Source organism: Procambarus clarkii, chromosome 25, assembly GCF_040958095.1.
Source record: "Procambarus clarkii isolate CNS0578487 chromosome 25, FALCON_Pclarkii_2.0, whole genome shotgun sequence".
In the NCBI taxonomy this organism is placed as follows: domain Eukaryota; kingdom Metazoa; phylum Arthropoda; class Malacostraca; order Decapoda; family Cambaridae; genus Procambarus; species Procambarus clarkii.
The window spans coordinates 5542567-5554887 of record NC_091174.1 but is presented as its reverse complement, the minus strand read 5'-3'; the positions used below and the strand labels follow the sequence as shown (position 1 = coordinate 5554887).

At 46.2% G+C, this 12321-nt stretch overlaps 1 protein-coding gene across 1 annotated transcript in view; it reads right to left on the bottom strand.

Moving 5' to 3' along the window:
* LOC123756379 (nephrin) overlaps positions 1-11221 on the bottom strand; it is a 49908-nt gene extending 38687 nt beyond the window's left edge. The window contains exon 1 of the mRNA XM_045739485.2: positions 10720-11221. Within this exon, the coding sequence (XP_045595441.2) occupies positions 10720-10903 (184 nt within the window). The 5' untranslated portion in view covers positions 10904-11221. The remainder of the gene's footprint in view (positions 1-10719) is intronic.
* Between the last annotated feature and the right edge of the window lie 1100 nt (positions 11222-12321).

Sequence of the window (12321 nt, the reverse complement as noted above, 5' to 3'; positions counted from 1 at the left end):
ACTACTAGGTAAACAGATGCATCAGGGTGATAGACATTCTGTCTATTTGCTTCTGCCTCGGCCTGAAATCGAACCCGGGCCCTTAGGACTACGATCCCCGAGCGCTGTCCACTTAGCCGCGAGCCCCCCCCCCCCCCCCTCGCAAAAGAAAGAACTTTTATGTGTGTATGTGCGTGGGTGTTGGAGGAGGGGGGGGAATCCTTCACACGGTGAGGATTCCAGGCCGGTGCTGCATATTCCAATATTGGTCTAACAAAAAGGCTGTTTAGATTACCTAGAAATAGCCATGGTTTAAGTTTCTAAGCGGTGTGTGTGTGTGTATATGTGAGAGGGTTGAGGGTGTCGGTGAGAGGGTGTATAAATGGGTGTGCAGTAGGGGGTGGTGTGGGTGTGAGGGGGTGGGTATGTGGGTGGGTTGAGCAGGCGGGTAGTTATATGCAAATGTGTGTGTGTGTTCGTGTTTATTTGTGTTTGTGCGTGTCTGCATGTTTCTGGGGGTGAGTGGGCACTCGTTTGTCTAAACTCAAATTACCATGTTCAGTGGACATAATCAACAGTAAACACAGTCAGAGGTCAGAGGTCGCAGCTACACATGTAGACAGCTCGGATCTGTCTCCATTAATTTCAAGACGGGTTTATAAAGCACTTACTTTTTCTTGTTTTGGGTTGGAAGGGAAGGGAACTATCAGAACAAAGCCTTTACGACTATAGAGCTCTTGAAAGGGATCTGGATTAGCATTTGGGATGGGACGGGGTGGGGGGGTAAGGAATGGTGCCCAACTACTTGGACCTACGGAGATTGAACGCAGATATGTATCATGCGAGACCGTTGCTCTACCGTCCAGCAACGTCTACTGGCATTGCTTGGGGTGTCTACATCTACACACTGAGTACCCAAATACACACACACACACACACACACACACACACACACACACACACACACAAAACTAGCACAACTAGGTGAGTACACACACAAAGAACCGAAACTCAACCCCACACAAGCACAACTAGGTGAGTACTCGCGCGCGCTCTCAGCAAGAGCCCAAAAAAACATTTTACATAGAAAATTAGAACGTCTAGAAATATGCAAGCCCAATGTACAATTTCTAGAGGCGGATCTCAAGAGCCGAAGCTCGCTTTCCATAGACACTAAAGGACATTGAAAGGTAAGACAAGATGATTATTCTGAGAAAGCACTAAGCCAAAGCGACTATAGTACATGCAGGGATACGAGGACAACGAGCTACTATAATAATCTGGAATAGTATGATCAAGCTAGAGGAGTTGCGCGGTGGGGCCGGGAGCTGGAGTTCACTTCCAGCAAACACAAACAAGTACCTATTAGCACACAATGCAGACAGACCCACATAAAATTAGATGACCGGAGCAGTTGGGGCGTCAGTGTCCAGTCGGTCTCCACCCGCCAGTAAACAGCTCTTGATGGCAGTCAGCTCAACAGGGGGTAGGAGGGGTGCAGAGGACCTCTATTACCACTGTGATCCTGCACCGCCTGCTCCTAGCTCCAGGCTTCCTCCCTCCCCCTCTCCCTCCCCCTCTCCCTCCCTCGGCACATCCCTCGCACAGCTGGCGACCAAAATAGTAACTTCAATGGGCTCAGTCTATATGATCTTGCTAATTATGGTATCTTGTATCCATTCACAAGGACACACTTGACGAGTTATCTGTGAGACCGCCTGCCGCACTGGCCACACTCGTCCGGCTCTGCCACGCTGGTCACACTCGTCCGGCTCTGCCACGCTGATCACACTCGTCCGGCTCTGCCACGCTGGTCACACTCGTCCGGCTCTGCCACGCTGGTCACACTCGTCCGGCTCTGCCACGCTGGTCACACTCGTCCGGCTCTGCCGTACGGGGCCACACACTCGTCCGGCTCTGCCGCACGGGGCCACACACTCGTCCGGCTCTGCCACGCTGGTCACACTCGTCCGGCTCTGCCACGCTGGTCACACTCGTCCGGCTCTGCCACGCTGGTCACACTCGTCCGGCTCTGCCACGCTGGTCACACTCGTCCGGCTCTGCCACGCTGGTCACACTCGTCCGGCTCTGCCGCACGGGGCCACACACTCGTCCGGCTCTGCCGCACGGGGCCACACACTCGTCCGGCTCTGCCACGCTGGCCACACTCGTCCGGCTCTGCCACGCTGGTCACACTCGTCCGGCTCTGCCACGCTGGTCACACTCGTCCGGCTCTGCCGCACGGGGCCAGACACTCGTCCGGCTCTGCCGCACTGGTCACACTCGTCCGGCTCTGCCGCACTGGTCACACTCGTCCGGCTCTGCCACGCTGGTCACACTCGTCCGGCTCTGCCACGCTGATCACACTCGTCCGGCTCTGCCGCACGGGGCCACACACTCGTCCGGCTCTGCCGCACGGGGCCACACACTCGTCCGGCTCTGTCACGCTGGTCACACTCGTCCGGCTCTGCCACGCTGGTCACACTCGTCCGGCTCTGTCACGCTGGTCACACTCGTCCGGCTCTGCCACGCTGGTCACACTCGTCCGGCTCTGTCACGCTGGTCACACTCGTCCGGCTCTGCCACGCTGGTCACACTCGTCCGGCTCTGTCACGCTGGTCACACTCGTCCGGCTCTGCCGCACGGGGCCACACACTCGTCCGGCTCTGTCACGCTGGTCACACTCGTCCGGCTCTGCCACGCTGGTCACACTCGTCCGGCTCTGCCACGCTGATCACACTCGTCCGGCTCTGCCGCACGGGGCCACACACTCGTCCGGCTCTGCCACGCTGATCACACTCGTCCGGCTCTGCCGCACGGGGCCACACACTCGTCCGGCTCTGCCACGCTGGTCACACTCGTCCGGCTCTGTCACGCTGGTCACACTCGTCCGGCTCTGCCACGCTGGTCACACTCGTCCGGCTCTGCCACGCTGGTCACACTCGTCCGGCTCTGCCGCACGGGGCCACACACTCGTCCGGCTCTGCCACGCTGATCACACTCGTCCGGCTCTGCCGCACGGGGCCACACACTCGTCCGGCTCTGCCACGCTGGTCACACTCGTCCGGCTCTGTCACGCTGGTCACACTCGTCCGGCTCTGCCACGCTGGTCACACTCGTCCGGCTCTGCCGCACGGGGCCACACACTCGTCCGGCTCTGCCGCACGAGCCCCCACACTCGTCCGGCTCTGCCGCGCGGGGCCACACTCGTCCGGCTCTGCTACGCAGGCCCCCACACTCGTCCGACTGCATGGCCTTCGGTGTAATTCTTTATGCACTTTCCTATTATGCAATATAAGGGTGGGCGGGGCTACCCGGAACCAAACTAAAAACAAGAACACTTCATGATTTTAGCTTACGATTATGACTAGATTACGATTATATTAGTAGCAGATATCCATCAGTCTCAGGAGGCTATGGAGTTGCGCTCTGGTTGTCGGTCTAGAGTGGTCTCTCTAGGACGTTAGAAAGATTTTTTTCAGTGTCAGAGTAGTTAATAAATGGAATGCACTAGGAAGTCATGTGGTGGAGGCTGACTCCATACACAGTTTCAAATAGAATACTGATAGAGCCCAGTAGCCTCAGAAATCTGTACACCAGTTGATTGACGGTTGAGAGGCGGGACCAAAGAGACGAAGATCAACCCCCGCAAGCACAACTAGGTGAGTACACACACACACACACACAGTGTATGGCATACAGGGGAGAAAACGAGTGAAAAGAAAAGCGACATCCTATATGGAACGAGAAAGCTGGTTGATGCCGGGAAACTTTTGTCACGAAGGGCGGATGAAAGGATAAGATGGAACACGAAAAACTGTAAAAAAAAATGAGACAGACAGACAGAGGAAAGATGTGGGGGATTGTTGACGGATACAGGTAGCTTCATGAGAGTTCAGTCTTGACAGGGAGTAAGGACAATGTAGGTGAAGTTATTCCTAGTTTTAGGGAAAGTAGCGACAGTTACCTTAGCTTGCAGTTACCTTGCGCTGGTCCAGAAGATCAATCAGACTAATGGAAGAGGCTGTCCGCAGTCTAACGTATGAATCACAGCCTGGTTGATCAGATATTCTTCGGAGGTGTTTATCAAATTCTCTTTTCAACACCGGGAGAAGTCAGTCAGTTATACTCATGTTTAGAGGGAGAGCGTTGAAAAGTCTTGGGCCTTTTGATGATAGTTTTCTCTCTCAGCGTACCTATTGCACCTCTGATTTTTAACGGGGCTTTTTTGTATTTCCTGCAATGCTCATTTCTTGGTCTCATTTTGCGTTATTACATATATTGAACTATTCCTTCTAATATTTTCCAAAGGCAATTTATTATGTATTTTTCTTGCATGCACTATAGGAATTTAATATTTTTAAGTGGTCCAAAAACTTAGATGCTTTACCGAGTGGATTGTAGCAGTAAAAAATCTTTGCATCCCCTTCAGGTCAGCAATTTCTCAAACTTTGAATGGTGATGTTGCTGCTTATTGTACTACTCTCGAAAACTATCTATGTACTTTGCCTACATCACTATGCTTAATCCAAGTTTCTAGTGTCCACCCATATCCTCTCGTTCCGCCTCTGAACATACTAAATATTTCTTTTCTAACCACTTTGTCAACAATTCTGTGAATCTTACGTCGTGATCATGTCGCCTTTGGTCTTTCTCCTTCTCGGCGGTGAGGTCAAGTTTTCCTCCTAGCTCAGTCCTCGAAGTCCAGAGACTGGTTTTATATCAAATGTCTGGACTTTCTCGAGTTTTGATGGGTAATTTTATGTTAGAATTTCACACAAGGGCCACATTCTAGTACTAGTCTGCCATTATGTATAATTGGATTCAAGCCTATATAGTTTGTCCGTCTGACCTATAATGTCAACGGACATTATAGGTCAGAATTAGAACATCAAGTGGAATAAAGCAGCTTACTGAAAATATGTATGTGAGAGTATTGGTCGGTCGTGTACATTGGCTACCAGATGCAACCAACAGCCGTCGTATGGCTGGTACAAACAGTAAATCATGATTCTATCTTCCTTTGCTTTTAAACATTCATCAAACCAGTCGACTAATCCCAAAGAAAAAAATGACTCTCACTGATGAATGGTACAATGAACACATTTTGTTTATTAATTCCTTCTCGACTTTGGAAACTTGTGTTCATATCACCAGTGTTCCCCACACAGATTTCGGTGGAGTACTTTATGTTCACACAAAGATTGTTGTACGACCTCGCTACATATAGCACCATCAGTCTTCCTAACTTCACCATAAAGGGGAACCGGGGGAAAGGAAAGCAACATTTAGAGCCGTGTCACTGTAGAAGTCTTCTTCAACAAGATGTTTCTCTTATAGCGTCTCGGCTGATCCACTGGCTCTCACGTACTAGAAAAACTTCTTCAAAGTGTAGCAAAATTTGACGTATTCCTTTGATCCTGCGAGCCAACCCGAACTCCAGAAGAGCTGAACCTATCCTTGGAATTCACACCAGATGAAATTAGGATACCTGACTCTTCGGAACAGAATGGCTAAGATAGTCATGTATAGTCACCAATGAAGGTTACAGATGATTCACGAATCTGCACTTTTGTTAACATATATGAACAAAGTAAATTTAAATTAACATAAAAAATTTTAATATATATTCTAATACTTGCTAAATATGATAGATATTATGCCATTAACGATCTAAATAGTAGTCGACCATTTTCGTCTACAAGAGTGGAGATACCGACTACTATGAAGTTCATCAGCCACGACTGCAACAGTATCTGCTTGGCTCTGATGATGATGCGTATACAGTTGAGTAAACACAGTTACAATAACCAGACACTGTAGTCCAGTGGTCTACGTCCTCAACTTGCAATCGAGGCTTCCAGGCTCGATACCAGGGGGCAGAAATGGTTGGGGATATTTTCTTTTGCGTGATGGGTCTGTTCACCTAGTTACAAATAGGTTCCCATGAGTTGGGCAACTGTTGTGGGTTGCATCCTGGCCTTGGGGATCCCCGACAACGGGAATTTAATTACCACTGGGACAGTTACAGTGGCAAGTGAACCCCCAACCGCCTCTCCCAGACGCTCTCTATCTTTTTAGTACCGTCTTTCACCTAATTTCCACGACTTATTTTCCCTTTTAAAAGTAACATTCTCTCAATACGCCTTGTGAGACAAAGAGGGAGGGAGAGAGAGAAAGAGCGCGCAATCGCTTCCATTAGCACCCGTCTTCCTCCGTCGCTTCAACTCGCTCGGGGTTAGTCTCATATTACTGTTTACTTCCTATAGATTTATCTGTTTTTCATTTCCCCTTTTTCCTCCCTTTCTTTGAGCGTTTTCTGTTACAGTTTGTCCCACGCTCAGTTATCTTTTTGTAGTAATCTTACTTGGCGTTTCGTGTTATTGTTCATACTTTCTTAATTTGTTATAGTGTGTACCACTCTTTATTTCATATTGTAGCGTGTACCACTTTTCGTTATTTATTGTTGTGTCCTACTTTACGTTATTTTATCCCACTGTTCATTTTCTGATGTAGCATGTCCCACTTGTTGTTTCCTGACAGTATGTCCCAGCGTTCTGTGTGTTAAGCGCCCTGTATCGAGATCCTCTTAAAGGATAGAAACCAAATATTTTATTTAGATGTTTTATTATTTCCTTGGCATATAGAATTTTTGTTTGCTGTCAGTTTGCCAGTAAAATTCACAATAATTGTTGAATAAACAGAGCCAAACCGTTAGGGATTGTCACATACACTCGACTACACTACACTACATTACTCACAGATATCACAATAGCGTGATGGGTCAAATGAACAAATCCACAAGGGCCGTGACGAGGGTTCGAACCTACGTCTGAGAAGATCCTAGACGCTGCCTTAATCAACTGAGCTACGACATGGTTAAAAGAACTGCAACCGGGAAATCATACACTCGACCCTTCCCTGCCCAGGGAGTCGAACCCAAGCAAAATCATCCTCACCTGTACCCACATGTGTAAATGGAAGGCCAAAATTAATGTAGCAAATATTGTGGATGTTGAAAACAAACTGTCGTTTATAAAGGTAAAACTCAGGCTTAAGTATAAGAGCTAGTTGATGATAAGTCTGAGTGTCTGACATTAGAAAATGTCAAGTCGTGCAACAGACAAGAATCCTTCTTCTGGACGTCTTTTAATAACTTCAAACGGAGGAAACACGAGGGACGACCAGGTGGTGCGGGGGGGGGGGAGGGGCACGAGGGACGACCAGGTGGTGCGGGGGGGGGGAGGGGCACGAGGGACGACCAGGTGGTGCGGGGGGAGGGGCACGAGGGACGACCAGGTGGTGCGGGGGGGGGCACGAGGGACGAGGAGAATAGAAACAAAGGATGAAATCCAATGAAATAATTAATAAGAAATAATATCAACATTTAGCCTTCGGTAAAGACAGCGATAATTTTACGGGATGAAACGTCAAATTAAAAGTCTTTCAAGTTGGTATATAGCAAGAGAAAGACGGTCATTTTAAAGGATGAATAACCAAAGCAACATATAAAATGTTTAACAAATTAAAAAGAATCTAAAGCAAAATATTTGCAAAATGTGAACCAAAAGAGAAGCGTAGAACAGCCTCCTGAACACCTACAGGCGTATAAATGCCGGGAACTTGTAACTTTACCTTATACATATATTATTTATATTATATAAATAATATAAATATTGTAAATACTGAACAATGAAGACAAATTAGCGTTAGCTGTAAGGTAAATATCGTGAGAAAGCAGTAAGTCATTACTACTTTATAGCACTTGGAAGGGATAAGAGAGATATGAGTTTGGGATGGGACGGAGGAAAGGATCAACCACTTGGACAGGTCGGGGATTGAACGCCGACCTACAAAAAGCGAGGCCGTCGCTCTACCGAAGGACAGACGTGATATACTGCACAATATGTAGGGATATGCCAGTTACACCGGACACTCTCATTGTAGCGCCCGGATTATCTTAATTTTATTCAGGGTTTCTAGGTTTTCTTCACATTTTTGTCATATTTTTATCACTCCACTATCTCAAAAACCTTCATTTCTTCTCTCGGTCTGTCATGCCTTAGCATTTCTCTCTGCACACCCTTTCTCCTTTTTCTCTTTCCATCAGCTTACCATAACTCTTTTCTCCACCATCTCCCTGTACCCTCACCCCATCCTTGTTCCAGACACAGGTAAATTGTCCAACTTTCGTGGTGTGTGACAGTAGTAGCAGCAAGCGCTTCCACGCTGTCGTTATAATTCCCAGTGGCTGGTGCAGGGGCCCGCTGGGGCTAATGGGTGGTCTGGTGGTAATGGAAGGGAGGGAAGGGAGGCTTGTCTTGACGGCAGTGTTAGTGGTGGCAGCAGGTGGGACTACAAGTTTAGTGGGCTGTGTAACTCTGTGCTTTGGATAAAGTGGTGGCAGAGAGTGGCTTCCCGGTGACTACTGCAGTAATCCTCAGTTTTGAGCACAGTGTGGGAGGGACTTGCCTTGGGCAGCTGTGTTAACGAGGCGTCTGATGTTACGGGTGTTGAGGCTTTTGCTTTTGACAGCAGTGTGAGAAATTTGAAAGCCGGTGTAGCAGGGGTCGCTCTTACGATCGAACAAACAGTTTGCACAAGTTGACCATCAATGTGCACACAAGCATACCAAAAAAATCTAGCCTAGACCAATTAATGAGTCATGCCTTTTGGTTATTTTCTCCTGAGAATTTCGTAGTTTGTAATACAAATGATTGGCTCATTGTATTAAATTTTATATGAACGTATTCCTTCCATACGATAGAGAAACATTTAGCGTGGGAACTGGTGGCAGTGGTGGGATTCCAAGATTGTTCAATTTTATATTTTCCAATAATCTGGAACAGGAAGCTTTTTACTTTCCAAAATCTCACTTGGGCCTAGGCCAACGTCTGACCTTTTCCAGGGTGTAACCCACAACAGTTGCCTAATTCTCAGGTACCTATTTACTGCTAGATGAAGAGGTGCATCAGGCGTAAGGAAACGTACCCGAATGTCTCTTCCTGTTGATACAGAGTTAAGATTTTTATATATACCTATTAGAATTGACAAATTCTCGGTGTACAAGCACTGAGAGCTTACTTTTAGTCGGTGACAATGTTCAGGACAAAAGTTATACGTATTGGTTAGCGAACACATCCACAAGGGCCGTGGCGAGGATTCGAACCTACGTCCGAAATCATCCCAGACGCTGCCTTAATCAGACGCTGTGTGATTAAAGAAGCGTCTGGGATGATCTCGGACGTAGGTTCGAATCCTCGTCACGGCCCTTGTGGATTTGTTCATTGATGCATCACGTTATTGTGATTTCTGTGTGTAATACGTATTGGTAAGCTATTGCAGGGACAGTAATATTCTTCCCTTCGGTCATAGGTCTTGAGCTCCACACCAAACTATGGCTGTATTAGATATTAAAGTATCTGTGTATATTTGTGCGCACGTTTAGTATAGTATTGTTTGATTTAGGAAGAAATGTGTGTTTATGAGCCATAATTAATAGTAATATATCGAGTGTTTGTGATGCGTGTAAATATATATGAAGTTGTGCTGAGCGGAGAAAGAGGAGCTTGATCTACCTCATCCCTTTGTGTGTACTTATACCTGAATAAACAACTTATTTCAATGATTGCAGTAAAATGTTTACAACAGATGGACACAGACCTTGTCTTCACAAATTAATATTGGCGGTAGGTGCAATATACCACGATAATCAAGGTAAACTCTGTAATATCATACATGCTAAAGTATTAATACATTACACGAATGATAAAGTTTAACCTTACGTTTCATCAACCTGAAGCGCGAGAGAATTGCAACCCGAAAGTTTAGCCATCAACCATACGTCCTTCCACTGAGTTATCCGGATGGATGAAGGGCTAACTTCTATGGCAGTGCTGATTACAGTAAACAAAATTTGTCTTCCAATGGTGAAGAATCTACATAAATGCTGACAGCTGAATTGTTCAACATCCTGAAATAATTTGAGTAAGATTTTTCCCCCAAAAAAGCAAGTAAATAAAATAGAGGAAAGATTCTCCGTTCTGATTTTTTTTTAATTAAAAGTAGAACATATACGTCAGGAAAGAGAGGGAAATAAAAGATTAAATTTACAAAACTACAGTGAAAAAGACATAACACTGAAACAATTAAAATACTTCAACGCATGAAACAAGTATACTCTTGAATGTGTACCGCAGGTTGAATAGTGTGTCATGCTTGTTTCAAAGGACGCCATTGTATTTGAATTGCATTTAGCTTGCTAGATATAACTCTCTCTTCCCTCGTCTTTCTGTCCAAACACTGGGTTGCTGTGTGTCTGCCAATCTTTTTTTTTTTTTTTGAGATATATACAAGAGTTGTTACATTCTTGTACAGCCACTAGTACGCGTAGCGTTTTGGGCAGGTCCCTGGAATACGATCCCCACCGCGAAGAATCGTTGTTACAACCAAGTACGCATTTTACTGTTGCGTTAAACAGAGGCTACAGTTAAGGATTTGCGCCCAGTAAATCCTCCCCGGCCAGGATACGAACCCATGACAAAGCGCTCGCGGAACGCCAGGCGAGTGTCTTACCACTACACCACGGAGACTGTAAAGCTTGATATATAATCTTGTTATATAGTTTGATATACATTGTGTTTGGACAGAGAGATGGTCTTGCTATCTCTGTCCAAACACTGGCTTTGTTATGTCCGTCTCTCCCGTTACCTTTCTGTCCAAATACACCGCATCACTTACTGATATAGTCATCCTGACCGGGATAGCGAGCCAGAATGTCTTGTGATAACGAGGCTTGGCGGACGGAGCGATCTGTGGTGTTGGTGGAGGAGGTCCAGGCAGACAACACCAGAGTAAGGAACACAACATGTAGCCCACAACACAGCCGCCACACGCACCCAACACACTCCTGCTGGTTTGCCATCACAGTGTGTTTTGTGCAACATCATTACACCATGGCAACTGAAGCTGTACCTTGGCCTCGTCCTGCCGTGTAACGTTTTATATGATCAGAATCTCATAAACAGAAGGTAATGTTTTCATAATGCTGACCTTCATATTTAAAGATATTTAGTAATGTTAGCAAGGATTATCGATCTCTTGATACCATTCCCTTGTTATTTGACTAAGGCTTTATTATCTATTTATTTAGAATATTATTATTAGCCAACCAAAATCAAGTTGGCCCAGACCAGTCAAGGCACCGTAACAACTTGCCGGAGCGTCCCCTTCCGCTCGCCACGACCACTAGAGAAGGACTGAGGCTCACATCTCTCGGACCCCCAGGAATCGCCGGTGCCAGAAGGCCCCCTTAGTGCGCACGCGCAGGGAGACCCTATTATCTTGTTGAATAATACATATTGATATACAATTGCGTAAATATAAACAAACTTATGAAACAATCTTAAAAGCGCCATAAGCTAGACGTTTTTACTGTAAATTTATACATGTTTAGTAGTCGACATTAATCATTGTAAGTATAGAGTAATAGACGAAGCTAGCTAGTACCGTGACCCTAGCCAGCTTGCTGGAAGTATACAGGTTAAAGATCAAGTTAAAAAATACGAATTTTTGTATTAAACCCGTGTAATTGGACTCTTCCCTCCCTCTCACTCTCTCATGCATATGCATCTACATACATATCACGAGAAAGTTATTTAGCGTTATTTGCATAACTAGGAATTGAAACTCGGATTTAAATATGCAAAATATCTCCTCCGACGTAGTGAAGGTGTTGACAGAGGCGCCGGAGGACGGAAGGAACACCTCGATACACTGATAACTTGCTGGAAGACCAGAATGCAGAAGGGAGGGAACTTGTAGTAGATTAGATAAACAAAAATGTAAAAATAAAAAACCGTTACGTCAGTCCTGTGCAGATTGGGCTCGAAGACCTGAGTTTGTATCCTCTGTGTAGACTTCCTTGGCCCCTTGACTGTCTTGTGATGATATCCTTGGCCCCTTGACTGTCTTGTGATGATATCATTGGCTCCTTGACTGTCTCGTGATGATATCCTTGGCCCCCTTGACTGTCTCGTGATGATATCCTTGGCCCCCTTGACTGTCTTGTGATGATATCATTGGCCCCTTGACTGTCTCGTGATGATATCCTTGGCCCCCTTGACTGTCTTGTGATGATATCATTGGCCCCTTGACTGTCTTGTGATGATATCATTGGCTCCTTGACTGTCTCGTGATGATATCCTTGGCCCCCTTGACTGTCTCGTGATGATATCCTTGGCCCCCTTGACTGTCTCGTGATGATATCCTTGCCCCCCCCCCCCTTCAACCGCTTCACTTGAATGAACATCTATTATGTTGTTTTGTTTTTCAAGAAATGCA